This window comes from Pieris rapae, chromosome 1 (genome assembly GCF_905147795.1).
Source record: "Pieris rapae chromosome 1, ilPieRapa1.1, whole genome shotgun sequence".
NCBI classification, from domain to species: domain Eukaryota; kingdom Metazoa; phylum Arthropoda; class Insecta; order Lepidoptera; family Pieridae; genus Pieris; species Pieris rapae.
In genome coordinates, this window is record NC_059509.1 from 10951114 (window position 1) to 10978749 (window position 27636).

The window sequence follows — 27636 nt, forward strand, 5'->3', positions numbered from 1 at the left end:
TGCTGGGTTGAGAGGTATACGCTAAAGCCACTAAGCAAACACTGATCTCACAAACATATTTTTTTTGCGTATTACCCAATTATTATATATTGTGCACATAAGAGATAAGCAGGTCGTTCTGCCCACATCTTTTTTTCTTGCACAAAATGTTACATCTATTCATGTCTACTCTATGGCATTACTCGGTCGCCCGGGGGTTTAATATTAAAAATAAAATAGGAGAGGACCGATCGCACTGTAGTGGCTCGCATTGTGTGCTTTTTAATAAATGCCCAAATCATCGCGAGCGCCTCTCTAAACGTGCTCAGCGAGTTATTGCAATATGGCGCTCTACGAATTTTAAAATTGGAATATTTGTTTTATATATATTTTAATACCAGTAAGGAGAACAAGGGAAATTGTATTCGTAGCTCACCTGATTCGAAGGAAATTATTTGAATTTTGTAAATTTATCAAATTGTTTAAGATGTTAATGTCAATTGCTTGACAGCTCAAAACATAGCTATATGAAAACGATCCTGATTAGATTCCATAATTAAATTGCATTTTCGTACCGTGCTAGAACTGACAGGTTGCTGACTAGCAAATCATTTTTTTTTCAATTGTTATAGAAGATAGCAGGAGTCTCATCAGATGTTAAATTATACTGCCGGCATAGCCAGAAGGCTCGCAAGTGCGTTTTCGGCCTTTCAGGATTTGGGGCGTTCTTTTCTAAACAAAAAAAAAAGAACGATATTTCAGATGTCGATCACCAGAGTAAAATATTTTACTTTAATAAAATTATGGCTGAGAATAATTCTCACCGTCGTATAGTATATATATACATATTAGTATATATACATATAAAAGTGAAAGGCTCTAATCATACTCCGAAAATTGGCAAATTTCGGACAAAAAAGGTTACAATTCAGACTATTAAGAGCTGCAATATCCTTTTACATCACATTTTAGCTCCCATCATAACTCTGCATATACAAACGTATACACACACTTATCATGACACACAGTTAAACATAACAAACAAAAGACAAAGTCATCAATATTCCAAGTTATTCGAAAGTTACACAAATGAAGGCATCGCTGAAGACATCGCCACGATATGAATAAAACATAGCTTACACTTACGCAGTGGAAAATCTGCAGTGTGTAGACAATTTCGTCAAAGCCACAATGGCTGAGCTTTGAGCCTGGCGCTTCAAAGGCCGCCGCCGGCCGCCATGTTTGTCCCACTCAACAGCCCTGAGAGAATATTGATTAATACTATCAGCTTCTAAAACGTGAATTTTCGGAGTCATACCCTGGGACAGCGGTTGGCTTAAGTCTCGTCCCATGTTCCATTACCTAAGTGTATCTTGTCTAATACTCTCTCTTATACTCATAGAGTAAAATCATAGAGTACTTATAGAGTAAATTGAATTAACTTTAAACTGTAACATAATATTACATTTATTACTAACGAAACACACAAAATGATAATAATCAAACAAGAAAATCAACAAAACATTACGGAAAGAAACAAAAGAACTAAGGTACATTTTAAATGTGAAATGTGTGTGTGTTGTGGTAGTAAATGGTCGGTCTTAGCATTTTGCTGTGGAGCAGATGTGATCCTCAGCGCTGGTCATTCTACTAGAGACCACAACAGTTAGCGCAGCTGATGCAAAAAAAAGAAAAGAATTTAATAATAATAATAGTAGAAAGCAAAATAAAACAGCGTAAGAAAATAAGTCTTGGAAGATTTGTGTGTACCTATAGTAAATAAAAAAATAAAAATATAAACAATAATTGTTACTAAAATGACTAAACTATGAAAGTTTTTTTATAGAACAGGGGGCAAACCTGATGTTAAGTGTTACCGCCGCCCATGGACACTCTCAATGCCAGAGGGCTCGCGAGTGTGTTTCCGGCCTTTTACCATGTACTATAATACATCTTCACGAATCATTTCGCACGCACTTGATGCTAAATACAACCGCCCATGGATTTGTGTAGAAAAACGGTTTAGATACATGAACCACTGAAGTATAGGCTATTTCTTGGATGGTTTCCTACGATCCTCACCGCGGTCTTATTATAAAGAACATAACCAGGACAGCCTATCTATCAAGGCTTAATCACTCTATAAAGCTTTACAGCTAATTAGATTAGCGTTTGCACTCTTGAGCTAAGAGTCTCTGAGTCATATTTAAGACCAAGCTCAAGGGGGCCCAGGCACTTCCTTTGTCAGTGATTAGCATCATCTCATTAAAGTTGGCAAGTGGGTTAGTACCTCGTTACTCACTTAGTGAACGAACCGAGATGGGTAAACAATTTATGCTTTAAGCCTTTTGATGATAAAAAAAAGTAAAATTTTAACTCTAAAAGGTAAAGAACTTGCAACTTTTTAAATAATTTATTAGGATACAAAGTCACAAATTACAAATGAATTGGATTTCCTACTACGTGTGAATGATTAATAAGCCCTGAAACACTTATTTACGCCCAAACCCAACAACCTATCTCAATCCATTTTTGACCATCTGAAATCGACATCATAATCCAAATATTGATAACATTGTGCCAATAACCAATCTATTGATTGTAATAGCCATCTGTTGATAAAAGCTCTCCATGGTAGGTTGGATCGGTGTATGTAGACGTTTGTATGAAAATGACAGTTAAACTGTGCCAATGTCCTATCTTAAGATTTAACATTGACATTGACTTACACCAGTTTAAAAAAAATTAAAAGCTATTTGATATGTTTTAAACATGTATATTTTAATATTATTTGTATAGTTTTATTTACTTTATATTGATTACAAATATGAGTGTAAAGAGCAAAGAGATTTCATTCTATCCGACGCCAAAAATTGATTGCCTTCGTAGGGTTTGGTTATTGGGATGCAGATAGGAGATCGATCGACTGTCACAATCTTGAAAACAATCTGAGATTGTGCATTATTTATTGGGTTCGGGCGTAAGGAGATAGTGGCCCGTGATTGTCCCTATTAATGTTTAGTCTAAAATAATTGCTTAATATACGCATAGTAACATCAAGGTTGATGGGTACATACAAAGACGTTATGCAAAAAAACGATGTACTAACAGTTTTGTGCTAAGGTAAATAAGGGACATATTGTCACAAGTCCCATTTCACATGTGCCTGTTAACTATGTGAGGTTCGGAGAACTGCGTTATGGTGTTTGGTCAGAACTAGAATGTTTGTGATTATGTATAGAACCTCTTTGAGTAAACCGTGTCAGAATACTAAAAAGTATATTCGATATTCAAAATACATTTATTCCGAATGTATTTGTTATAATAAAATTAAAATATTAAATTTGACATGTCATAGACAATTAAAAATCTGTTTTAGATAGAAGTTCTAAATTCAAATTTACATTAAAATTTCATTCGTTACAGAAGATACCTACCCACAAGGAGATTATGTGAGATGTGGTTAAGGCTTAAAAATGAAGGTACATATAATAAAAATATGACATATTTTACGCATATCAAACAATTAAAAATTATAAGTGATTACATGAGAAATCAAGTTACATAATACCTCAGTATTTAAATGACATGTAGATTACACACAGTTGACGTTCTTTGAAAACGTCGCTCTGGGTTCACAGTATCATATATCCATCCGCGAAGGCTATTTCACTGTGAAAAAGATCTAAACGAGTACAGTCGTAAAAAAAATTGTTTTCACACATTCAAAACTTTTATCTAGAATCCACCAGTCTATGCACTGACCAGCCCGGCCGGCCTGAAGACTTGACCGAGGACAGTTCTTTTGCGAATTAGCGAAGTGGAATCGAATCCCGGTGGTGGTCTACCCTGGGAGATACTACCGCCATTGGTTAAATCATCCTACAACGCACCCACTAATAGGGGTGAGAAGGTAATCATGGTCGAAGTTTACTCTTAATGGGCTACCCTTAGATTGCCTACAAAAATCTATTTTTCTTAAGAGTATTTTGCGTATATTAAATACTTCATGAATAATTTAGTAAGAAAATACCTCTAAAACTACCATAATAATTAAGTTCCTTCGTAAATCAGCGTACACCTTCTGCCTATCGTTCGTTGCGGTTAGACAGCCGCAATATTATTATAATTTATCAAAAGGTCACAATGGTCTTCATATTAACATTTGTTTGCGCAGAAAAAACATCGAAAAACACTTGTGCGCGCGAGTGTCCTCGCCAATAACTGGCCAGGGTAAATATTTATGGAAGAGAGACAACGACAACGGCCGGGTTTTTGAGAATTTCGAATGAAGGTCTAGGCGTTTGTGTGTTTTCCGTTCGGACGTAGTGTAATCTCGTTGTTTGTCGCGGTCGGCTCTGGACCTGATATTGAAACACTATTTGCCTAACGTTTTCGAAGAATTTCGTCCGCTTTATACTTTACTCAAATCCGTATCCAACTTACAGAAATATCATCAGTTTTTCAAAATATTGAAATTATTAAAATTACTTATTATAAGACTAAATATATATTTTTACGATTACTAATGATACAAAGGTCTGCTTCGGACTTGAACTATTGTCAAATATCCCCTAGATGGGGCAGTGGGTGTCCACAGTGAGTCTCCATAGTATTCGGTCTTTAGCCTCGTTTTTCACATGACTCCAAGTCTTTCCGACTCTCTTTGCCTCATCTGCAACTCTACGCGCCAGGTTCCTTGCGGGTTTCAATTCTGTTCCAAAACGGTTCCAAGCGTTGCTTCTAAATAGTTTAAAAAATCTTCTTTCTTCTTCTGTTGACACTTTATAGTTAAATTTTGGCTAATAATAATTTTGAGTATCTTGTGCCCATAAATTTCATCAGCAGTTGTCATGCCAGTCTATGAACGTTTGTACCGCAAACACGACGTCTTACTTCCAGCCCAGCCCGTCTCTTGCCTTGAATTTTGCCCATCATTATAAGCTGCAACGTCATGATGATGAAAAAGTGTCCAAGATATGCCACTTTTCAAATAATATCTAAACTAGGATACAAAAATTCTACAATCTTTGAGTTTAATACAGAAAAAAATGTATGATTCTTAAAAAGCCGACAGCGCGCCTCTGGCTTTGTGAGTATCATCTTCATATCATAACCTCTGCCCATTTTCCTCCTGTAATATAAAAGAAAATTATTAAAAAAAAATTACATATAAAAACTTAACAATTTTTATGCCTATGGAATAATATTGTTAGCTACGGGAGAACGCAGGAAATCAAAGCTCGCCGCAGCTTAAAATATTAAAAATATCTATATATGCAAACGACTATTTCGATTACGCCATACAAAAAGCATTAAGTATGTACAAACAATTCAGGGTAAATTCTTTGCGAGGCAAGATTATAGCGAATTGAAAACATTTAGTATTCTCTCTGTTACAGCTCGCTCTGATGTTCTTATTATGTCAATAGATGCTGCATATTATTAAAAGTCTGGATGTTTTATGTGTCGTTAAGGGAGACTTGTAAAGTAAGATGTAAGTATTACCTATAGCTTTTCCTTATGCTAATGGAATATTTAATATAGTCATATGTGTTATATAGTGGTTATTATTTAATGTCATAATTACGAGTAAATACGAGTATAATAAGAATATTATTTTAGATGCACACTGTGCTTTTTTTACGTATAAACAATTTTAAGTTGTATTTTACCTCGGTTTGTAGAAGCGAATACAGTGTGATAAAAAAAATTTAGAAAAAAGGGTTTTGTATGTGTTAACTGTGTGGGAAACTGTTAGGAATAAATATTTATTTCTAGTAACAATAATTCCAATTTTAAATTAAATGATTGGATTCTTTCGGGACACTATAGTCAATAAAGAAATGTTATATGTTATTTATATTTAAAAAAAGGGGCGCCGTACGAGCAGTGGCATATAACCGCCTTATCGTTTGCCATTCTTTTATTTTCGTATTGTAATCGTTTAATTCCACCGAAACATAACAATAAAAAAACGTTTTTTTTTTCATCTATATAGTAATAATAAAATATATTTTTTATGTTTGGTCCTTGTGGTTTAACTCTATTTAATAAAATATATAATTATCGCAATTCCTCTTTAAACTAAGCTAAGTAAGTAAGCTCTACAAAAAGCTTCAACTTTTTCGAAAATAGTTTCGATTAATTTCAGTGTCAGTTGCATTTATATCGGTCATCGAACCCACTATCTTGTATTGCACTTGGCAACTATCACTTCACGCTTATCGTTCTTCACTTTTAATAGATTACCGGATCGATGAGCGCTGACAATTAATGATTAGATTGAAAAAAAATCACCCGTATTACACATATCACGCCAGTAGTTATCCCGCTAATAACAAAGTGACTTTTAAGGACAGGACTCATTACAGAACAATGATAGGGACAATAACGGGCCATTGTCTCCTTAATAAACATATTTTTGTTCTAAGCGTGACAGGCTGGCCAAGTTAGACAGGACTTTAGGCAGAACGGACCTAGTCAGAGTCTATGTGCGGAGTCTGAGTCTACCAACCTTTAACCTTTATGCACACATATCACGCGCACTAATGTCGAAAAAAAATACGCACAACTCGAATACTAAAGGGAAATAGTATTTTTTGCAGCAGTTTGTGAAAGCAATAAATGCTAATATGAAATATAATTTCGCTTTAAACGAAAGAAGAAAGTCTTTAAAAGAAATAAAACGTAATTTATTTTTATATTGCAAACGGCTTAAGGCTTTGTGTGTATTTTGCAATAAAATATGACAATCAAAATTGAATTCGTTCTGTATCGTGTTTACATTAAGTATACAAAAATAAAAATGTGTGTATGGTAAATTTACAAATTTGAACCCAATTAAACTATCTATAATGTATTTTAAATTGGGTGTTAATTGAAACCATACTATATGTTATTCAAAATAATATAACACTTGTATTAAGTGTTAGACAATTATTAAGTATTAGTGGTATCTTTAAATTTCATGCAATACATATATTCTACATATAGTCTTAAGCTAAACCAACCTACTGCCATAGAAACGGCATTGCTTATAGAAATGCCTCATACGTAAGTTATTGCTATGAAAACATAATATAACACATTTCAAAACTCAATTGCTGTAATAGCATTTTCCCCCGATTCGGTGTTTCCTTGAAGCGCACACATGTCTTTATTTGTTCAACTGAGATGGCGAGCGGCGACACGAAAAAACTCCAAAAACCGGCTCGCGGACGATTTCGAAAATATTTGGTCTGATTACCGAAGTACAGTCAGCAGAGATGTAACTGAAAGTTTGATAGCACTTTCCCCTTATATTATAAGATGTAGTTTAATTTGGTAGATACTGACATCCTCACATCTGTATTTATGAAATTTATGTCATGGTAATGTATAAAAATAAATACATTACTCATATAGTACATTACTCATTAGGTCCTAGAGGACAGAAAAACTATGTCCAGTCAGTAAAAATAAATAAATAAACCACGAAGTGCGACTCAAAGAAAACTTCAAGGCAGGATAAAAAATACGATCCGTATCACCTTGTCATTCCACCACTGAGCGTTCTTAGACTATCTGCTATCAGCTGCCAAAGCACGGGCATACTAATTCTTAAAATGACGAGCCAATGCTAAGTAAGCGGTAAAACTTAAAACCAGGCCCACTTGTCCCTCCATTACGTAAAAAGAATACTATATAATACGAAAATGCTAAACAATTTAACTAAATTAACTCGCTGTATTGCGATACTTATTCGTTGAGATAGTAATATATTTATTATGAATAACGTATTGTCTGTCCGTACAAACGAGGCCTACATAAGATGGCTGTGGGCAACGGCGCGTAACGCCTCACGACGAACATTGCGACGTGCCTTGTACTTAATACATAAGGATTTTATATTCTTTATACATAATTAACCTCTACGACTTTGGTTTTATGATTGTACAAGAATCACGTTTTAATTCTTAAAAATTAATAACCGAACCGAACACCATTGTCCGTGGTGTTTCTTATATATTGCAAACCGACCGTTTCGCTTGACTAAACATAGTTTCATATAGTTGGTATACTTCTATTTATTTAGTCCTTACTGATTTTATTTTTAACATATTTTTTTTATTGTAAAGCCATTTCTTTTAATTTAATAAATTAGAAAATAATTATAATTACTTTTTAATCGTTTATCATGTACTCTGTTGTGTCTATCTGACTTTTCAAAAAAATCTGTCGTATAACAAGGTCAAAGTTTTGAATTACTACAAATCGTTGCAAGTTGCTGTTATGAATAATGGGTAGTTTTTTAATTTCGGATAGTAAATCATAATATCCGATAGACGTTATGATATCAGTCAGACATCATCTTGAAATATGACTTTTCGCTAACTGCGTTTGCAAGAAAACACTAAAGTTATGTAAATGTTTTAATGAAATATTCATTAAATAAGTTTTTTTAAACATCATGCCCTTTTAAAAATACTATAAGTCTAATAATTATTTGTCATTTTTATTTAAAATAAAGCATTTAAAATAATGATATTTATTAAAGAGATTGTCAGTGTACAAAACACACTCAATTTCACCTTATTATTTTATTCCTAAATTTTCCTCAATGCGTCTGCGTCGGTTTCTCGTTAGATAACTATATTTGTATTCGGGTTCCGGGATGTCGGCGCTCTTATCTAATGAGAACTGATAAGAAACGTTAGGGGACGAATTGATTAGGGCTGTCAAAAGCCCCCTTCGGGTACGTAAACATAATTTTGTTTATTATATAATCTAATGCTTGTTTTTCGATATGTCGCTACATTCCTCTGTAATAACAGCATACACTGATCTAAAATCAATGTTATATATTTATATGTCCGGTTTATGAGCTATGATTGCTACACTTATTTTCATTAAATAATCCTACGAGAATAAGCAACTTTGTATTTTTTGTATATATCCTATATTTGTGTGATCTTTTTTAATTAAATACAAACAAGGTATGACACAATACAAGTATTTCAGTTCCCGGAGGCATGTTCAGCTGTGTGAGTGGAGCCCCCTCAGCCAATTTCGCATATGATTTCACTGCTTAACCGCTTCTTCACCAGAACTGGATATGAAAAAAAAAATGAAAAATATTTTATTTCTTCAAAAACGGTACAAAAAACATTCCATGGTTGCGACCCTCAATTAATGTTTCCTGTGTGTGTTTGAAAAGACTGAGACTTGAAGAGAAGTATGTATATAATATATTATAATTAATTGTACAGTAAATCAATTAAAGTATACGTACATATACTAGGTATTTATATTTAAAAAATCTTACCTACTGATCCCCTGGTTTGATCATATAATAAATAACTCCAATACACTTTAGCAATACATACACACAGATTTAAAAGAGTAATATAATTATAAAATTAATACCACCGGTTGGGCATATGGGTCGGGTATTTACCCGTTTTATTATTCGATTTGTTATATAATATTTTTTATTAGCTATATTATATTTTCAATACTATATATATAATTTCAATCTCGGAGATTGGTGCCTCTTGGCAAATGCCTTCTCTAACCCTTTCCACTGTTTTCTATCCCCTTACGACTCTCCTACAGTTGTTGCCTACTTAATTTGAGTTCGTCCAATCTTTTGCGTTGGCTAGGGCTCCATTTATCACCGGGGCTCCTTTGCATAAGACCCGTGGCCCCATTTCATTTGATATATCTTAGTGAGAATTTCCGTCACACCTATTCTAGCTCTTACGCCTGTATTTCTTTGTTTGTCTAATTTTCTTATTCTCAGCATACCTCTTTTGATAGTTCCTTTAATATCCATAGCGCTGTCAGTCAGGTCAGGTCATAAATCAGGAACGTTGTTGGGGATTACAGTGTACTTGTGTAGCTTCGTAGTATTGTCCATAAGGTAACTAACTAGCAATACGAATACAATAGGAAAAAGTATTGAGAACCGGCAGAGTAATTCCAAGATTTCACCTCACCATCACTTTCTCATTTATCCGAAAATTGAATTAAGAGTACGTCCTATTAAATAAAGAATAAATCAATCGAATTACAAAGTCAAAACAAACACACCAAGTACTCTATTAAACGAACATCGAAGTGAAAATTTTTAAAGAAAATTTCAACAAATTACCGATCTCCAAAGGAAACATCCTCTCTTGAATAAAGAAGTTTTTTTAATCTGCCTTAATTGTTAGCTTGGACGGTTTTAAGCCACAAGTTAAAATGTCTCTAAATTTTGCGATTATTTAAGTAAAATTGGTTTTTATTCAAAAGAAAGCTTTCAGAGATTTTATTACTCACAAAAGCTTCATACTCAATTACATCTCACCTCAACAATCTATCTCTTTACTATTTCTACTGTACGTGTGTATGAATGTTGAATGGTGTATGATATGTCTCCTCTTAAACGGTGGGTGGCGCCCATGGATGGTTCAGATTCACAAATTAGCCTGGCAGACGGCGCTGCAGTCGGTACCTACGTTAATAAGCAAATAAACAGATGTTTCATAAATAAAACTTCTGTGTATGTTCAGAATTAAACTTCTAAACGGCTGGACATATTTTGATGAACTTTTTTGTGGGTTCATTTTGAGTCGAGAATAGTTTACATTAATAGATATTTTTGTATGCAAAACGCGTGTAGAGGACCGCGTCTTCAAATCCGCTAGTACATAATAATACTAAGATAATATTACAAAGATACTTATATAAATTATATCAGTTAGGTTCTAGGAATAAATATTACTGAAAAGGCAAATTATTTGTAAGAATTACTAACAAAGATTGACACACGTGTCCATCTACGCCCAATGTTCTTCAATCCATCAAAAACTTTGCGTTTGGTAGAAAACTAACTCATACTAAAAATATAATTTATTTTCTCACCCACAGAATAAGATGATTCAACTCTCGCGTAATAGCGACCAAATCGTGTCGTGATTAGTCCGGGCCGATTTTTCCGTTCAATTGAACTTATGAAAATTCTGTAGCCTCCGTCACTGTAATGATTGTGTAATCTTGTTAATAAGAAACTTGTATTCGGAAAATCTTTCTTTATTTAATAAATGAAAATTACTTTTATTTTGTTTGAGTTATAACACCATTATATTTCAGAATCGTTGGTCAAGTGGCTTAGGCATGCACTAATAGACTTTCTTTCTTTATGTGCATTTAATATTCGCTTAAACGGTGAAGGAAAAAATCACCATAGACTCAAAAAGTTGACACGATCATGAAACAGGTATCTGAGGCTCACACCTAAAAAGATTGTAGCACCACTGGTTAATTTTTTTAACGAGTCGACGTCTTCTAACTCGATCGAGCCGGCTGCACGCACGAAAAAACATGATGCATGCGGCGTTACCTCGCTCTGAGGCGTTCCAAACAAATAAATTAAAATTTTCTTTAAAAAAAATGCAACCATTCCATCAGTATTTTATAAGACGTTGTCATGTTCAACTATCGTCAGTAAACCAACTTTACAGGCAACCGATTTTTTATATGTTTTTTTTATTGTAATTTTGATGGTAGACAAGACTTATGCTACCTATATATAAAAGACATGAATAAGTATATTTTGTAGTTAAAGTCTAAATATGAATCATCCAATGCTTTGTCCTTATCGCAGATATCACTTTGCAGGTACATAAATGTGACAAAAAGTATGACCGAGCTTACGAGCCAAGATCGTTCGTAAATGAACCCTTTATAAAATCTATATCAAGTTGACTTAAAAAGAGCCGGCTAATATCGAGTCTGAAAGAGACTTAAACAATAATGAGCCAACAAGACTTGTTAGCTTTGAGACGTCTATAGAAGCTTTCCGAGAAATCCATTTAACAATTTTCATTTGAAATATTTTGATCAAATAACTTCGATATTCAAAGAGAACGGTGGTTAATCACAAAGTTCGATGCATTGCGTGTGGACATAGAGCATAGACTAAAATCATAAAGTCTTTGAAAGCTTAATTTTTTATATACTCTTCATGTATACTATGCCTATAAGTGCACATTAAAAATTGTATTTTATTTTTCGGCCAATGTATAAGTGTGCGGAACGTTGGCAAGCTTCTAGAAATAAAATAAAACAATTATTTTTTTATAATAAATATATTGAATAGTAATGAACTACTCCAGGAGATACAAGTACGCGCACATTTAACCTAGAGAAATCCTCGCAGGCTTCTCTTCTTATCTCAGTGAGATAGCTTCGTGAATGTCCAGAGTACCCAGGAGACTTCTGTGCTTCTGGAAGGAGCTAGGCAGGCTGAGTTATCCAGTACTTTACGTACAACGTACCTCATGAGAGTGTTAGTGCGGAAACTGAGCCCACCAACCTTAGAACTTTAGAAGATACATTAATGGACTATTGCAGGGATTTTTACAAGTTTTGTATCGTAACAGGTTACATACAATTTGCAATTGATTAGGGTAACTACAGAAAATAATGGTCCGCCTTGAACAGTTTCAAATGTTTATGTTTTCGGTACTAGAATTTTTTGGTACGCGTTTATTAACAAAAATTATATTAGGTACTATACTACAGTGCAGTGTTGGTCTTGTAGTTTCAGCGTGCGTCTCTAATCGCTGAGGTCATAGGTTCGAACCGTGCACTAATAGAGATTCCGTCTATGTGCAATTAAAAAAATACATATGAGCTTTATTATTTTTATTTTGTAATAATGTTATGAAAAAATAACTTTTCATTCGCTATGTTGTCAATAAGGAAATAAAATTGCAACGACCATTTTTTTGAACTATTGTTTTTATCAATTGTATAATTAATTAATAATAAGAAGGCTTCAAATAAATCTCAGGTGCTTTACTTTTATTCAAGTCTATATGTATATATATATATATATGTGTATATATATACATATATATAGTATATATGTATATATATACTTGAATAAAAGTAAAGCACCTGAGATTTATTTGAACCCTTCTTTAATACCCTATGTGAGTGCAAAAATTAAATGGCCTCACTTGACAAATAAAAATGTTATCGATTTTTTTAATATGAAACAGAAATGAATTTTCCATAGTGCGCTCTAATATATTTTGGTATAAGAACATAGGCCTGGCATGAGCAAAAATTTCAATACATAAGGTTTCTATTGCACTGTTTATTATATTGCAAGTTATGTACTCTACATAGGATATATTTCAAAGCACGCAATGCTTCAGTATTGACTATTCTCATTGCGCATGCTCCTATTCACGGAATTAAACACGGATTTATATAAACTGGATAGTTAATATTTTTCAATTGATTTTCATTAATGTCCCGTCAGATGTATTAGGCTAGTATATTTTCTAGTTTATTGCCAGTTCTTCTCTTCTGTTCTACGCTCTTGATTTGAGAACTGGCAGTAAATGTAAAATTAGATTCATTTAATATTTCTTTTTTTGACGTTCATAAGTGTACATTATGTTATCTATATGAATAAATAAATTTTGACTTTTTTTTTACTTTTTATTATAAGTCCTAAAACAAATAGTGTATTGGAGTATTTCCGAACCAATTCAACTTAGGGTCCTTCAAGAAAAGAGCGTAGGTACCAATTCTTAAAAGGCCGGCGACTTGCGAGCCAAGTCTTAACATCAAGTGAGCCTCCTGCTTGTTTGCCCCCTGTTGTATTATAAAAGTTGCCTTTTAAGAAATGGCACGCTCTTTTCTTGAAAAATCCTAAAGCTACATTAAAAATAATCAGTCCAAGTGGCAGAATAAACTTGTCGTTTATCCTGCTTTTTGTATGCCATATTGGGCTTTAAGAAATGAGCGTATCTCATTCAAAAAGGCCGGCAACGCATTTGCACGTCCCCCTACTTACTATCAACTTGTTCTAAATGCAATTAGTTGCTGCATCAAAAACTTATTATCTTTGAATTGCAATTGATTTGGGTGTTTCATTTAATTCGATAATGTTGGCTCATCCAGTACCTGAACATAAATTTGTACAGAAAATGTACAGAATTGTGATAAAGTGGGCATTTAGAACATAATTGTAGCTTAAATAATACTCACAAATAAATTCAAGAAAGTTTTAAGTTAAAAAAAATCGTCTACGAAGTTCTAGTACGTTATCACGTAATAAAAACAAAAGCCAGTAGAAACACGCGCCATTTTAAAATTCGAACAGAAAAACGAACGTACAACATAAATCAAATGAAGAACAATCCATTAGATCGATGATCCAAAAAAGAAACGCTCTCTGATTGGTCAGAGTCTATAAGCGGTCACGCCATTGGTGCGCGCAAACGTTGAAATCTGATACTTTTTAATAATGGCCTTTAGCTAATGTGGTATTAGTGGTATTTTATTACATAGATGAAATATAATCTTAAGTGCCTTGATCGTGGGAAGGGTGGCTCGATAACGTGTTTATATTTTTTTTTAGAACATCGGGTAAACGCACAGGACGCCACTGATTACCAGAAGGCTTGTGAGTGCGTTGCCGGCCTTTTGAGAATTGGTTTGCACTTTTCTTGAAGGACCCTAAATCGAATTGGTTCGGAAATACTTCAGGGACTGATTCCACGAAGTGGTGGAACGATGGACGGTACGGGTGGAATTTCGTATGCTGCCTCGACGTCCGATGACGAAACTCAGCTGCCGGTAATCCGAACTAACTCCTCTAAACACTCTCTATGGTTAATGCGGTAGAAGATGCAGAGTGACCATGACGTCTCTACGCAACGCCAAGGGATCAAGCCGCTCGGATTGGGATTGGTAATCCACGGTTCGAACCTCTGTTCGTTCGTATGTATGCCTATAGTGCAGCGATGCAAACCTATGCATTACAGTCTAGGAAACATTAAATTCTAAAGTCGTCAATCAATTTTTCCGACTCGAGTGATTACAAAAAAGGGTTTCTATTATACTTCTGTTATACTACTATTACTAAATGTGTAGCCTAATAAAGGCTATTATTATTGTATGTCTAATAATTACTGTATGGCGAGGTTATACGTCGCACAGTTGGGTAAAAAGGATTAAATATTTTTCTTTATCAAAGGCTTGTAACGTGATAAGCATGTGACAAATACTTGAAGACTTTCGTCATCTTTTTAATGAGTTCATTCGCAATTTATTTCGAAACTTCACTTCTATTCTTTTATTTAAACTTCTCAAATGAGTCTTAATAAATAAACACATTTCGAGTGATTATATTTGTAATGTAAGTCATCATGACCAGGAAAATAAATAGCTATCAAGGCTTCCTATATAGAAAACTAATGTTTATTATTTAAACTAAAACAGTCCAATTTCCCTCTGAAACGTACGTCTCATTTCTGTAAATTGTGTTTATGCTGTGTTGAAAGGAGATAAATAGTTGAAATGATTTATTTAGTACCTTACGTCGCTGATTGGTTGGAAGCTGTTAAACTAGAAACCAGAGGTGGAAAAAGCTGTGGGCATCAGGTGATCCTGATCACGTTCAGCACTTAGCAAAGATGATGAGAAGAAGAGTTGCAGGTGTGGTTGTCAAGATAGACGGGTTCTCAGTAATAACAGACACAAGAAAAGAAGAAACAATTTGACAGAAAGACATATAGTAGAAACTTCAGTTAAAAGACTGTAATGAGACAGAAGCGTGCGACTAAGCCGTGGTGATGCAGGCATCTCCTATACAGATATGCCCTCCAATAGACCACATCCCACTTCAGATGGGATTGTGGTCAAACCTCTCTTCAGCTATAAAAAAACTAATATTTACATTACAGTTGCTGATTGCAAATAAAATGTAATCAATCGGATAGATAAAAAACCGCGCAATCTGGAGAGGTGATAATCAGAGCAGGCTGACAAACAAGTTATTGCTCAAATAGGCAAGATACTCATTGATCGGGCAAATAGAAATATCGATCGATACTGACCCCGAGTTGATACGCGATAATCAGCAAATACGTAAACGATAAACGTAGGGACGTCGTGAAACAGAACTTTACCAAGGGCATGCTTTTTATAATTGACGTCAACATTGGCGAGGGAAGTTTCTGTTAAATATTTGGGTCCTTGATATGGTTTAAATGCTACAAAAGGATTTAATAGCTATTTCGGGATAGAAATAATAGACCTATTTCTTGGATATTATTTATTGTTCATACAAATACAATTTACAGTAAGAAAAACTTAACACTTAAAGTTTATTAAATAGTAAATTATAAGTTATGACTATTATACATCTATTACTGTATATAACAATGTTTGCTTTTCCTTGTTATGAGAATGGCTGGACTATTTGATAAATATTGTATTTGTGGAAGTTCAAGTAAGATTTAAATGAGTAACATGTATAATATATCATAAAAAAAAATATAAACATATAACAATTTTAACAGTTGCTGTATAAGTATTGGTTAGTTAACTAAATAAAATACTTTATACATTTTATTATATTAATATACAATTACAAACTAAAAATATATCTAATAAACATATAACTATGTTTTGCTGTCAAATACATGGAAACTTGATTTGTAAATGACGTTGAGAATTTTATTGTCCTAAACTGACTGTGGAAAATTTGCTTGTGTGTTTAGATTTTCGTTCTTATTTACTAGTTGAAATAATAATTTCGTTAACATTTTCTGTAAATTACATAAAATTATTATTTTCTTATGCAGCGCCATCTATTATTAGCAGTAGATAACTACACATCGGCGTTATCGGTTCAATTATTGTGCAAACTCAAGATCCAAGATCAATCCAAGGTTGGCGATATACAAGCCTGTCATTATTGAAATCGCTATTGAGAGTTATAATACCGGCACTAAGCATTATGGCGCTCTTGCACAATGCAAAGTGCGAAACAGCGCTAACCCAAGGCAGTCCCTACATTAACTCTTTTAGACTCTCATCTCCTAGTACATTTCGCTGTTCTGAACATCTGATAGTAGTGTTATTTCTAGTAATACTTTTGGGCTTAAAGGCAATTTATCGCCCTCCCTAATATCATTAAAACCGATACGTTTATAGTGAATATAATTCAATAGTTCAATACTTGTTGAAAGGCTGGCAACTAGCCAGGTCACGCCTATATAAAATTTGAAATAAGAACGCAATGATCAAGCAAGTAAACTATTTTCCTTATTATATTTACACAAGTACCTGCCGACATTAGGTACAATATGTTAATGACAGTCGTGTTGAGGCAATAACTTGGTTATACGCAGAACATGTAAGTGCAAAGCCATGGCGTTGTGTTAGCAATCCAAAGTGCTAATGAATTGTAGTTTGACCATTGTAAAGAACGGCATTTGAAGGTAAAGATTTAAAAATGAAATTGTACTATTACGAAATTAAACTCGTTTTTTCTATCAATTTTTAACAGTGAGATTTTTCCTATGGTCATTAAATGTATTAGATTTTTATAAGTGTGATACAAAGAACACACAATTTATTAATAATATGCACTGAACACATCCCTCGATATATCCTGGACTCAAGTTTTATGAAGAAAAGTAATTAATTGTGAGTCATATAATAAATGTACATTCGTACACTCTTATAAAATTATAAAGGCGGGTATTTATAGCCAAAAGCCGCAACAATTTCAAATACGCCTAACTCTATATAAAAGCCACAGCGAAACAAAAATAATTTTGATTTTTCAAATCAAATATGCCGATTGGCCGAGTACAAAATGTATTATAAAACTATAGACCTAATATATTTGTTTTTTAATGTGAAACACGAATTTATGTGAATGAAATACCTGTGTAAAAGATTTGAGTGCAGATCCAGGTGCATGTGTTACAGTATAAATAAATATATCATATCTCTTAGAAATTTCTATATTAATATTATGAAGATGAAAGGTTGGTATTTTTATATAGGTATAGTTTTAAATAATTATTATCATTAGAATGCTAGCCTCCTAGAAAGTTTAATTTATTTCCAAAATGAATCTCCAGCTGTTAATAGCATTTAATTTAGAACCACAAATCCTCTTCTATTTACAACAATTTAAATAATTTACAGCAAACATGGTGATTATGTTAGTTTCAGTCAACAAGTGTGTAATTAATACTCACGTTACAAGGTTTTTGCAATTTGTCTATAAATTAATGTTGTACAGCCCTATTAAAAATATATGGGATATTCTAAACTCAAGGGCAACTTATAGCTTTATGTACAAAGAAATAATTAAATAAAAGATACATAACAGGCAGATGCAGGCGGAAAATAAATGGCTCTAATATAGTCTTTACTAGAACTTTGAAAATGCTGGGTTTTAAGTACACGCGCCTGGTAGGTACAGGTGACCCAAGAGTTGAAGTTTCCTCGCTTAAGAATAAGTACCTATCGCAATACAACCAGGAAATTATGATGTTGTTAAAAACTGCTACAGGAACTAAACTTTTTAAATTTGATTAAATTTTCTTTAAAATATTCGTATTTGATTGTTGTGTTTAGGTTTTGATAATCGGCCTATAAACATTGCGTAATAATTATATATTAAATAGTAAGAACATTTACCAAACAGTATTAGAAATGGTACCGTCTCAAAAGACCGCTGCGTATTACAAGCGTGTGTATTTCAACAAACATTTGTCAATGTACTTTTTGTTAGTGCTGATAAAGTACTCGAAATGTAGCGAATCATCAAAACAAAGATTAAACAGAATTAGTTATTAATTATTCATATATACTTACTTGAGTTTAAGTAGTTTATTTTATCGTAAAACTAAACTTTATTTATTATTTTCCGCCTCCTCTACTGTCGCCCCAGCTATCGTCGAAGGAATCTACGACATCTCGTCTTTAAATGTAACTTCAATTTGTTATTTAAATCGTTTCACTGTGTGTTTTACCCAGGAAAACGTATTAAGTGGGAATGAAATCATCTTTAGAGGTATAGCAGTGATATTAAACTTTTGCACTGCAATAATTTATTTTATTGCATAATAATAAAACCATATTTAATCAGGTTCAATAGAATTATTAATAATTGAAAGGCTATGAAGCATAAGTCCTAATAACAGTTGCGTGATGTAATTTGAAAATACAAGATGGCGGCTGGGGTGGATGACCTCGCCCGCTGCATACAATGTGATAGTGGACAATTAGACTTGATAAACATGTCTGCATATAACTTGCATGTTCACGTTCTAGGAATTTCCTCTCATTTTTTCCTTTTATAACTCAACGGTCTAGACGAAATTTTAATTTAATAAAACGAATTGTTGTCTTTGGAAAATTGTGATAAAAGATTCAATAAATTTAGCATTCAACAATATATTATAGCTCAATAAAAAATCTCCTTTTTCTTCTGTTCTGCAATAATTTGACTTGCGAAGAGCGTACCAATTCGCCTCCGAGCCTCCTGCCCGTTTTCTCCCAGTTCCTGCAGAATTTTGAATGTGGAAGAATTTGTAAATTTATTACTACATACAAAATAACGTAAGATACAATTATATTCATACTCGTAGAGAGATTTTTATCATCGAAGCAAGCATTAAGCTCTGTTTGAATAGTACTTAGATGGTTCTACTTCAACAGTGTAAAATAACTTTTGAGGCTTAGTGTAGATTTGCACTTTAGACATTTGTGTACTTTTAACATGATCACGTGGAGTAGTTAACGCATTATGCAATAAGAGTCTCTTGGATTCGATTTCCCACCCAATTTCTTTCCGAAGCGGTTCATAGCATTACCATTGAGAAGATGGTAACAGTTCAAAATGGTTTTTATAGAACAGGGGGCAAACGGGCAGGAGGCTCACCTGATGTTAAATGATACCATTAAGTTAAGTATGCCCATGGACACTCTCAATGCCAGAGGGCTCGCGAGGTCATAGGAATTCGAATAAATTCCGTTGTAGAACTATAGCCATCATTTTTTAATACATGCATCTTTACTAAGAAACGGCAAAATATGATCTAATAACTTAAGAATAATCCACAATTTAAGTTTAACCTAATTTACTAATATATAACACAAGTGTCCAGTAACACTGCTAGTCAGTAATGAAGTTACCCTGTTAATTGGTTCGCAAATGTATTTTGAACTATTGTTAGGCTGGAAAATATATTTTGCAATATGCATGCAGGCTATATCTATAATAAATATTCTCCTTTATATGTACCTGCTCATCTAAAAAAGCGGTGAAAGGACTGGCTTTTGAACACACCTTAGAGAGTTGGAGATGCTTCTGAGAGCTAACATTACACTCATTCATATGCACTCACACACTCACTCTTATTGTAAACAGTTTAAACGAATTGACTAATAAATATGGGAAGAGCTGTGACGGGTATATTTTATTTCAATGGGTTCCCAAATCGTGCACATTACAGTGCTTATAATGTACGGGTAACTCGATATAACTACTCACCATAGTCAAAAATTTTAGAGATATTGGTACAGCTTTGCCCCAAGTCCACTGAACCCGCAATACAGCTAAGTGCGGCACCGTGATGGATGATGTTTGTCCAACAAATAGTTTTCAATTCTGTGTCGCCCGCTACAAGATCGCTTACGAAATTGATATTAGGGTTTCTGAATTTCTGTAAAAATATTTTACGATGCAGCTTATGTATTAGAATGTTATTTATAAGTGCTGTATTGTGTAGTAAGTATGTATAAGTGTGTTATATATAAGCTTTGTCTAACGTGTAATATTTTATCAAAATTTAGTGGTTGCCTGGACGAAATCGCTCGAAGGAGATAAGGCCGCCAGTTGCCCTCCTTTTTTATGTTAAATTTTTATATTGTAATGTAACGAAGTATTAATAAATAAAAAACATATTGTAATTGGTAGGCTGAAAATCTTTGATGCACACTTCTAGAATGTATTTATAAAAGTTTACCACATCGTACATAAAACTATATTAACGAGATAATTACAATTAAGCTAGAATATATGACAATTTTGATAAATTGACAAAATAAACATACTAGTCTTTTCTTCCCAATGATCTTCATCTGAATCCAGAAAAACAGGGGATTTGGGATGAGGCATTCAACAATGCTTTCTTTAAAAATAATCAACCAACTACCGAATATATCCAACTCTCGATCAGTACTGTTCAAGAAATCAAATGATAAATAATAATCGCGCAACAATTCGAATGAGAAATGCCAGAACTTATTAAATTAATATGCTTTTTAGTTAACTCTAACCTCCAAAAGACGCGTATATAGATTTCATATATAGCTGTCATATTTTTACGTTAAATATTGTATTTTGAGTAAAGGTATTATTTACTATTGTTTATTTAAAAAAGCTAAGTAAAGTCTAAGTACTCTTTTTAGTAGTAGTGCCCGTATTAAACCATATCAAGAATCAAAAAATCAATTAAATATAAATCATTTTAATTGAAATGTATAAGAAAATAGTTTGTCTAAATAGCAACAAATAAACCCTACCCAACTGGAGACTCCAACACGCCGTGTGTGGGCTAATAATGAACTTAATTGTCACTAAGAAATTTATTTAACACAATATCCGATCCACTCAACATTCGTACACCGTTACATCGGACAAAGAAAGTGTTTTTTTATTATCACCATACAGAACACAAAAGGTCGACATGGGGCCTCACTGACATAACAACAAAACGACCTCCGAAAAAAAGCTAAAAAGTGATTCAATATAAAACATATGACGCAATACCTTTGGCTTATACACTTAGAGGCTGTTATCCAATGATTAAAATCAAACGAACTGATGACTTGACAAGATCAATCGTTGGAAGCCCAGTAGCAACAACAAGTTAATAAAATCAATAGAATGATGAGACGCGCCCACGCGTTTTTCTGTGGGAATTAATCCTGTATACTGTAATTATTGATTTATACTGATTTAATTTGAAAGTACTGATATACTGTTTGCTTGATATCATTGTTGAAAGTTAATATCAATAATTACTCCTCTCTGTATTTAATAAAAACTATTTCATTCGGTGACCAAAAGATAATTTTTAAATCAATAGGAATGGACCACATGTAGGAGAGAAATTAGCTGTGCCAAAAGTCCGAAATTGTATAGAAAAATCACCTTTTGTATGGCAATCAAGGTTAACAAAATTGCATGCCATGAGTAGCAGGATATGCGAACCTTAGAATGTGCCATATTCTTGTGAAATAATTATTATAAAACCTATATAATTCTGCGAAATACTTAAACATCTATAATCTACGGTAATTATTATCATCAAATAATCTCTGTTTACCAGTCTGTGGCATCAATGAAGGCTCTATTCTGAAATGAACGGGCTGAGGTGTCGAGTGGTTACTTTTATGGATACAATAAACCACCCACAGAGAATAGGGAAAAAAACTTCATTCACTACCTTACACGTTCATTTGTCTTGTTTTGTTTTTTCTATTAGGATTCAATAAACAAATGAATTAATTTTTCACTTTCCTATGAAGAATCGGACCTGGAAAAAAGATTTAGAAGCGTCAGTAGGAAGCGAATGGATAGAGAAGAAGAATTTAAGATGAAGAAATTCATGGATAGGTAGAGAAATTCATGGATATTTGAGAAAGAAAGGCTTTTACTTGTGAAGGCGTTCCGATCAATTGTACTGAAAAACATGAGGAAAACTAACAAGAAAAAGATATATGTAAAATCTAAATAAACGAGATTTATTATTCTATTAAATTATTAAATAAAAGAGTGTATTATTTTAAGGAATAAATGAGCCACTATTATATATTAGAGATATTGAACAAGTATCAAAATATCACAAGATACCAAAGCGAAGTTGTAAGACCGTCGAACAAATTCTAAACATAACAATAATGTTCAATAAAGTTGGCAATGCCGACACAAGACAAATTAACACTAGCTCACACAACCTTTTTGTTCTGTTTATTGCTTTACGAGTGTCGTGGGTAAGCCGGAAACTTATGCAACAAAAGTGAAAATATTAGTAAAAGTAATGCAATAACTATTTATTATTATGGCGCCGGCAGGTAAAGGGTTAGTTTTCGTTTGGTTTTGGTTAAGACCTTTTAAAGAGTTAATCTTTACAAAAAGATATAGCTTTGATTGGTCCTTTTACAATAGGTTAAATTTGTTACAAATTTAATTTGTGTTATTCCTTTTCGTGTTACACAAAGCTAGGTTTAGTGTATTTATACACGTTTAAATGATTTTAACGTTTGTCTGAAAACACTGTGAAACTACGTACGCGACGTATATATTTGTGAAACCGATAAATACATTTACGTAGTTTCACAATGGTTTCAAAAGCAAAAACAGTGTTTGTAATATAAATCCTTATGACCAATTTCATAGATTAATTCAAATAAAAACACAGAATTTTGTAAACTTAATTTTATTAACTCTGGAACTAACAGATGATATAAGTAACCTATCTAGATTCGAGTAATATGATATTAATATGTATTTATAACTACAAGATTAAATTTAGCATACCTACATTTACAATATCCAGCTATTTGATAAATATACGCGAGATCTCTTCGATAGAATTGGATTAAAATAATTTAATAAATTCTGCTCAATCATGTCAGAAAAACGTTTCGATGTGAGGTCACAACGAGGTTCCTTCAAAATCATTCAAGGTGATCGTAAAACTGACGTAATCTATAACTACAAATATTTAAGAATTATCGCATATCTTTATCTCAAATGCTAAATTGAAACTTGCATATAAATATATATTTAAATGGAATGTGCAGAAGCGTAGATAGGTACCTATCTTACACCAAACACCATATAATGTATATATAAATTTACCTTAACGCTATATATACATGACTTAAACTATACCTATACGATGCTCGAAGGACTATATTTCCATTTCGTCTATCTATTAAATTATTTTACACACTTTAAACAAACATTGCACAGTTCTGTCTGAGATATGACATCACCAAACTCGCGCATTCTTATACCAAATCTTGAAGACCTGTTCTTCTACATTGTATACAGTAATAATAAATAAATCAATAAATTCGTACATACCCATTTCTTCGACGGTTGCAATATAAAATTTACCGTGTGTTTAAGTGAAAAAGCAATTTTTTTTAACTGAAATACTTATGATACGCGGAAATTGGCAACTGTTAGCGACCTAATTTGTTTACTCAAAGGAAAGATTTAAACGCGCGCGTTGTTTTTATCAAAATCAATACATAATGATAATAATTTGATAAGGATAATAATATTGATCGCATTACTGATGTTATTACTCATTTGTTATGTATTTTGAAAGCTGTTTTGGGCGGATTTCTGGTTGACAATATTGCGAAGTACGTTACTTGCCTCAAAACAGCGCACTGTTTTTTTTTAAGTGTAGCATTTAAATTCGTAATTTGATTATGTGTGATGGTATACGAATGGGCGTCGGTGCAAAACTACAAAGGACACTTCCGAGAGTCCACTAACATTTAGGCCTATTCGGGCCGCCGCCCGTTAGGTGCGTCCATATCTACTCAAACCCGCACAAAATATATACACAATTTACAGGCCGGGCGGCTCTGTATCACAAGAACACAACACGCTCACATGGAGTCCGTTAGATGAGACTTGAAGTTAATTAATTCGCTGGACATTGAGGGCATTTGGGCGGTCACCCGGCGAGGCCAGGCGGCGCCGCGGGCCTACGCCAGCGGATACTGTCACAAGGGCGGCTGTGTGTGGTGGGCATGATGGTGGTAAAGAGGTGACTGGTAGTAGTTGTCAGCTGGGGCGTGCCCGTAGCCATAGTTTACGTCGTACATCTTCAAGTCGGTTTTCGTATCGGCGCCAGGCAGAAGCCGCGTGATACTAAACGGGTGAGGCGCAGGTGCGTATCCCGTTGGCTCCTGTTTAAGCTGCGCGTAGTGTTCCAGCGATAGTGGCGTGTGTTCCGGAAGACAAAGCTCGGGCGCTGCGTGTAACTGTGCCAGCAGCTCATCACGCATCTCTTTATCTTCACCGCCGCCCACGCCTTTCTCATGTGAATGTTCACGCTTCTCGTGTCCGCCGTGATGGCCGTGTGGGTGCGTCGTCTTCTGCGCTTGTCTGATAGATTCCTTCTTCTCATCCTTAAAACGTTTCTGTCGCCGCAAAAAACAGCCGTTTTCAAACATGTTCCCGCTGTCGGGATGGAGCGTCCAAAAAGAGCCTTTTCCAGGTTTGTCTGGTGTCCGCGGCACTTTTACAAAACAGTCGTTAAATGATAACGAATGCCGTATAGAATTCTGCCAGCGCTGCTGGTTCTGACGGTAGAAGGGGAACAAGTCCATGATGAACTGATAGATTTCGGAGAGAGTAAGCATTCGCGACGGGTTATTCTGTATCGCCATTGTAATGAGCGATATGTATGAATACGGCGGTTTCGCGTGCGTATAGGAGCGGCGATACGTCTTGTCATTGCGCGCCCTCTGAAGCGCCGACGTAGGTGATGCGGCTTCTTGTTCCCGGGGAAGCGCTCCGTAAGGTACGGCACCTCCACCGCCCATACAAGAGGCCATGGTGCTGGGCGGCGAATAGCCAACGCCAGGCGAGCCCATGCAGGATCCGCTCGCCACCATGTTGTTGGAGTAGAGGTTCGGATACGGTTGCGCTGGCATGCAGCCCATCCCGTTGACATAGGGAGGCGCGAGACCCGGCGACAACGTTGATAGCGACGCGGACGTCGGCACGTCGCCGTACGACAGCTTCTGCGAGATCATGGCTAGCGCATCACACGCGCGTGCACGCCGGCCAGGGGCAAACACTCGCACTGATTGAAAGAGTAAATAGAAGCCGGGGGCTCGCGCTCCCCTCCACGCTCCGCGATGGGCGCCGTAGGGCGTGGCCGGCCCGATGCCGCCTCTTCAGCGCGCGCATTGCCCCCCCGCCACCGCACCCCGCACCCCGCGTCACCCCTCGACCGCGGAGCGCGGCCGACCGCCTCTAATATTACTATGGCTCGGAAAGATAAAAACATGGAATAATCATAAGTGTGTTAACTGGTATGTGTACTTGTGTAGAGCTTTGGATAATGTTCGCGTGAATTATATTTCATGTAATATGTGAAACGAAGCTTCTTTGTTTCTGAAACGATGCGTTTTATGACGTCTACGGGATTAAATCCGACGCGAATTTTCAGTGATACGGAAAATCCGCTATAAGAGCATTATGTGCTGTAACAAAGGTTTTGATCTAACGATTAGTATGGCGTAGGAACTTCGTAACTAATTTTACGCAGTGATTATTAGGCACACATTCGTGTATAAAGTAGGTATTATACTGGCAACGGACAAATAATTGTGCTTTATAAAAGGAATCGTAGTTGACTAAACTTTTAAAATTTATTAGTGCTACAATTATTTACGGTATCACTTTTTTGGGGTTTGTTTATTTAAATTAAGTTAACATTCCTTAACTCCTTGAGATAAACAAAGTAATTATTGATAAATTGAACTATGGACCTAGTAATCACTGGTAAACAAATTAGTGATATACTTAGGACGTACTTGTTGTTTTCATCTCGTAAATGACTTTAATCCGATTAAATTAAATAGTGTTTACAGTTCCGCATACATGTAGAAAAAACTAAGATATTTTACCCGCGTTATGTTTCACAGATTTTATAGTTATATTATTGGGGAAAAATAGCGCCAGTATAGTGGCTTAATTGGCTATTAGAATGTTTAAATCATGGCTTCCTTCACCAATCGACTGTTCTTTCTATGAGTGAAATCATTATGAGGCCGGGATGCTTAAGGCCAAACTCTCTCTCGATGACGAGTGGTGCAGAAGGCTGATCACCTATAAACATTAACAAATCAGCAGATCAGAATACTGAGGCCTAGAGAAACACCACTGGATGTTGCTAATACTTCTTAGGTTTCAACGTGCGCCTCTCAACCTGAGTTCGTAGGTTCGAACCGCGTTTTGGCTCTAATGGATTATATCTGTCAATGTGCGCATTTAACAATCGCTCGAACGGTGAAAACATTCTGAGAAAACCGGGTTGACTTAGGCCCAAAATTTCAGTTTAATATAGATAAAGGCAGTTTAACATAGTATGTGTGTGTATTGAATCGATAGGTTTCATTTCTTTCTTAAAACCCTCTGCTCTAATCAATAATAATAATTCAGTTTTGTTTCAATTTTTCATTTCAACAGAATCTCTGCAGGGCGTAAATCCCGATTCTGTTATAACTTTCTTACGTTCTTTTACTATGCTTTAAGGTATTTTTTGTATACGCATTTGTTTAACATATTTATTTCCTTTTCAGGGTTAAGACATCAAAAGCCACTAGGCCAACACTGTTCCATTTGCGTACAAAATCCTATATTTATTTATAAAGGCATGCCACACTAAAATACACTTTTGAATGTCATGCACGAAAAGATAAACAAAATAATTTTGTTATAAAAAAAATCGATTACAAAGTGTGAGGGGAGCAACTATAACCCAACAGAGACGACTACTAACCGACTTACTTATAAATGTAATATAAATCTCAGTTAACTAAAGAATGTGTCGTGTTTCAGTGGAGGTAAAACCTTTTTAATAAAAAAAAAATTTTAATAGGGCTTTAAATAATAAACGATTCTGTGTGTGTTGCAGCCATTTTATATAAAACATCTGCATTTTATTCGTATATTTTAGATGGATTTAAATGTCGTTGGAAGTCATTAATTTATTCAATGTTATACATTTATTGTATGCTTCAGTGAACTTCGTG

General features: G+C 34.5%; 1 protein-coding gene across 1 annotated transcript; it reads right to left on the bottom strand.

Moving 5' to 3' along the window:
• Positions 1 to 23266: 23266 nt before the first annotated feature.
• Positions 23267 to 25749, bottom strand: LOC110994167 (silk gland factor 1). The gene has a single exon (XM_022260690.2). It carries the CDS (start codon positions 25627 to 25629, stop codon positions 24592 to 24594), a length of 1038 nt encoding a protein of 345 aa, XP_022116382.1. The 5' UTR covers positions 25630 to 25749; the 3' UTR covers positions 23267 to 24591.
• Positions 25750 to 27636: the final 1887 nt, after the last annotated feature.

Excerpts from the sequence above, each read along its gene's own strand:
- LOC110994167 (XM_022260690.2), bottom strand. The coding sequence starts at position 25,629 with ATGATCTCGCAGAAGCTGTCGTACGGCGACGTGCCGACGTCCGCGTCG.